This window comes from Limulus polyphemus, unplaced genomic scaffold, assembly GCF_000517525.1.
Source record: "Limulus polyphemus unplaced genomic scaffold, Limulus_polyphemus-2.1.2 Scaffold7506, whole genome shotgun sequence".
NCBI lineage: Eukaryota > Metazoa > Arthropoda > Merostomata > Xiphosura > Limulidae > Limulus > Limulus polyphemus.
In genome coordinates, this window is record NW_013673116.1 from 11151 (window position 1) to 15589 (window position 4439).

The 4439-nt window shown below is 33.4% G+C and overlaps 1 protein-coding gene across 1 annotated transcript in view; it reads left to right on the top strand.

The window, feature by feature from the left end:
- The window catches only part of LOC106474669 (striatin-interacting protein 1 homolog), a gene marked incomplete at both ends in the record, with an annotated part of 35036 nt that overhangs the window by 7105 nt on the left and 23492 nt on the right, over window positions 1-4439 (top strand). Inside the window, one exon of the mRNA XM_013935362.1 lies at window positions 3383-3571. Coding sequence (XP_013790816.1) covers window positions 3383-3571 — 189 coding nt within the window. The remainder of the gene's footprint in view (window positions 1-3382; window positions 3572-4439) is intronic.

Sequence of the window (4439 nt, forward strand, 5' to 3'; positions counted from 1 at the left end):
ATTGTGTTGATGTAATCATCACCTGGCTGTCGATACACAGCTTTATTAGTTAGAGAAGTTTAATAATTGTTGTGTTGATGTAATCATCACCTGGCTGTTGATACACAGTTTCATTAGTTAGAGAAGTTTAATAATTATTGTGTTGATGTAATCATCACGTGGCTGTTGATACACAGTTTCATTAGTTAGAGAAGTTTAATAATTATTGTGTTGATGTAATCATCACCTGGCTGTTGATACACAGTTTCATTAGTTAGAGAAGTTTAATAATTATTGTGTTGATGAAATCATCATATAGCTGTCAATACACAGCTTTGTTAGTTAGAGAAGTAATTGTTGTGTTGATGTAATCATCACCTGGCTGTCGATACACAGCTTTATTAGTTAGTGAAGTTTAATAATTATTGTGTTGATGAAATCATCACATAGCTGTCAATACACAGCTTTATTAGTTAGTGAAGTTGAATAATTATTGTGTTGATGTAATCATCACGTAGCTGTCAATACACAGCTTTATTAGTTAGTGAAGTTTAATAATTATTGTGTTGATGAAATCATCATATAGCTGTCAATACACAGCTTTGTTAGTTAGAGAAGTAATTGTTGTGTTGATGTAATCATCACCTGGCTGTCAATACATAAGAAATTTCCATATTTTCACTACTTTTTGTATTTTCTGGTATTTAGAAGTTCTAGATTCTTAGATTACCCATATGAACAGCAGGTGTTTATAAAATTGAAACAACAGTTTCAGAAATAACTGTACATAAAAAGCAAATGATACATGTACCTCAGCTGTTTATAGCATGGAAACAACAGTTTTCAGAAATAACTGTACATTAAAAGCAAATGATAAATGTATCTCAGCTGTTTATAACATGAAAACAACAGTTTCAGAAATAACTGTACGTTAAAAGCAAATGATACATGTACCTCAGCTGTTTATAACATGGAAACAACAGTTTTCATAAATAACTGTACATTAAAAGCAAATGATAAATGTACTTCAGCTGTTTATAACATGAAAACAACAGTTTTAGAAATAACTGTACATTAAAAAGCAAATGATAAATGTACTTCAGCTGTTTATAACATGGAAACAACAGTTTCAGAAATAACTGTACATTAAAAGCAAATGATAAATGTACTTCAGCTGTTTATAACATGGAAACAACAGTTTTCAGAAATAACTGTACATTAAAAGCAAATGATACATGTACCTCAGCTGTTTATAACATGAAAACAACAGTTTTCAGAAATAACTGTACATTAAAAGCAAATGATAAATGTACCTCAGCTATTTTAATTAATTTCTGGTCTAAAGAATAGCATCATACAATTATGTTCCAGCCCATAATTCAGTATTAATTTTTTTCAGAGAAAGTAACAACTTACTGGCAATATAACTGTCATCATGAATAGTTAATTATCAAATGGTCTTGAAGCAGTTGCTTAAATAGCAACAAAACTATAATTACATTACAGTAAATGCCTAGCTGGGGATAAAATGGTTGTCAGCATAGCTGAGAAGTGAAATAATGGCCATTACATTAATAAAACAACCAAAATAAAATATGAACAATAAAATTTAAATTATATGGCTTTAGGGATATAGCTATTCTTGCTTGAAAGTTTGGGGTAGATATTGGTTATAAACAATAGTTGTTGGGCACTGTATTTCTTAGCCTTTACCACTTTGTGTTACTTAATATATATACAAGTTAAGGAAAAGCTTTTCATTAGGCTGCTCTGTGTATGCTTTCTGTCTCCTCCTGTTACCAGCATTTTATGATATAGAAATTCTGAGGTTGTTTGTAGAACACGAAACCCTGCATGAGTGTTAACCTAAACCTGTAAAACTATAAACAACCCTAACCAACAACAAAAGGAAAAGTTCAATGTTTATACCATAAATTAGTTAGAAATTATATGTTGTGAAGTTGTGCCATTAATTGCACATTAACACCTTGTTACATAGTCAACAGTTGTTTGTGAAGGATGCGAGTGAAGTACTTTTGGGGAGAATATAAAAGAAATTGTTAGGCAAGTTGTTATATAGTTACAGTACAATGTTACATAGTCAACAGTTGTTTGTGAAGGATGCGAGTGAAGTACTTTTGGGGAGAATATAAAAGAAATTGTTAGTAAAGTTGTATAGTTACAGTACAATGTTACATAGTCAACAGTTGTTTGTGAAGGATGCGAGTGAAGTACTTTTGGGGAGAATATAAAAGAAATTGTTAGGCAAGTTGTTGTATAGTTACAGTACAAATTGTTAATAAAGTTGTTGTATAGTTACAGTAGAAATTGTTAATAAAGTTGTTGTATAGTTACAGTACAAATTGACATTTTTTAATGTAATTGTGCTTCATTAACTTCTCAAAAGTGGCTTAGAATCCACCATTTTAACTATATGACAGTGAAATTTCTATTGTCAGTGGGGAGGCCAGGCTCTCTTTCACCCTCACTCCCTGCCTAGTTTTCTACTTTGGAAACTTGACCACTGTCATCTGTGTTATTATTTCAATGAAATCTGAAATCATTACAGTTAATACATAGCTGCGTAAATTGAAGATGCTGAAAAATTATTGTGTAGATGGAATTGTCCAGCTTTACTGTCACATGGCTTCATGTCAGTACACAGTTTTACTGTCACACGGCTTGATGTCAGTACATAGTTTTACTGCAACATGACATGATATCAGTACATAGTTTTACTGTCACATGGCTTGATGTCAGTACATAGTTTTACTGTCACATGGCTTGATGTCAGTACATAGTTTTACTGTCACATGGCTGGATGTCGGTATATAGTTTTACTGTCACATGGCCGGATGTCAGTACACAGTTTTACTGTCACACAGCTGGATATAAATACACAGTTTTACTGTCACACGGCTGGATGTCGGTACATAGTTTTACTGTCACACGGCTGGATGTCGGAACACAGTTTTACTGTCACATGGCTTGATGTCAGTACACAGTTTTACTGTCACATGGCTTCATGTCGCTACATAGTTTTACTGTCACATGGCTGGATGTCGGTACACAGTTTTACTGTCACATGGCTTCATGTTGGTACATAGTTTTACTGTCACATGGCTTCATGTCGGTACATAGTTTTACTGTCACACGGCTGGATGTCGGTACACAGTTTTACTGTCACATGGCTTCATGTTGGTACATAGTTTTACTGTCACATGGCTTCATGTCAGTACACAGTTTTACTGTCACACGGCTGGATATAAATACACAGTTTTACTGGTTATAGAATCTAAATAATTATTACCATGATGAAATAAGATATATAAAAATAAATAAATTAAGTATTTTTTCATTTATGATACAACAGAATTTAAGGTAGTTGCTTTGATGTTTACAGTTGTCTCTTGGAGGTACTGAAGAGTTACGTAAGTTAAAAACGAAATATCGGGAAGAAGCTGGATTGTCTCCAGTTCCAGATGATACCATAGAGGTCACAAGGACCATGCGGGCTGCCTCACCTCCTGCTTCAGCAGCAGATTTAATTGAAGCTCAACAGCAAAGGAGAAACAACAGACCATTTAAAAGGGTAAGTTACCTGTGCTCAAAATTGATGACTTATAAAATTTGTGAGACAAAAACTTTTAGGCCCGGCATGGCCAGGTGGTTAGAGTGCTCGACTCGCAATCTGCGGGTCGCGAGTTCGAATCCCTGTTCCACCAAACATGCTCGTCCTTTCAGCCATGGGGACAATATAATGTGACGGTCAATCCCACTATTTGTTGGTAAAAGAGTAGCCCAAGAGTTTGCAGTAGGTGGTGATGACTAGTTGCCTTCCCTCTAGTCTTGCACTGCTAAATTAGGGATGGCTAGTGCAGATAGCCCTGGTGAAGCTTTGCGCGAAATTCAAAAACAAACAAACAAACAAAAATAATATAACTAGTTTTGCATATAAATAACTAAACTTAAATACTTTTTGGTAGTGATACGTGCAAGTCCATAGATACTGTCAAATTATACTAGTAATAATTACACTTTTGTTGTATCTTACAGGAAATAATAGTATTTAAAAGTGTGATGATTTTTTTTATGAGGGTGAATGACATCATTAAATTTTTAACTAAATGTTCATAGTGTACAATTGGAAGTGAAATATCAGACATATTTCGGAATAACATAAACAAAAAGTAGTTTAATAAAATTCTGAATGTAAGACACTAAAATCTTGTGTCATGAGCAGTAAAAGATAGCCAGAGCAACAGAAATTAGAATAGCATAAAATCTTAGCTAATAATCCATATTTTAATAGTATACAAGTTTTAAGTTCTTAATTCTACAAGGCAATATTTTAAAAAAATCCTGAATTTCCACAAGTATGACCTATGTGACTCATTTTGTCTTAGCATGTCATTCATCCCTATTTTATCCACACCCCTCAAAAACGTACAAAATTAAAT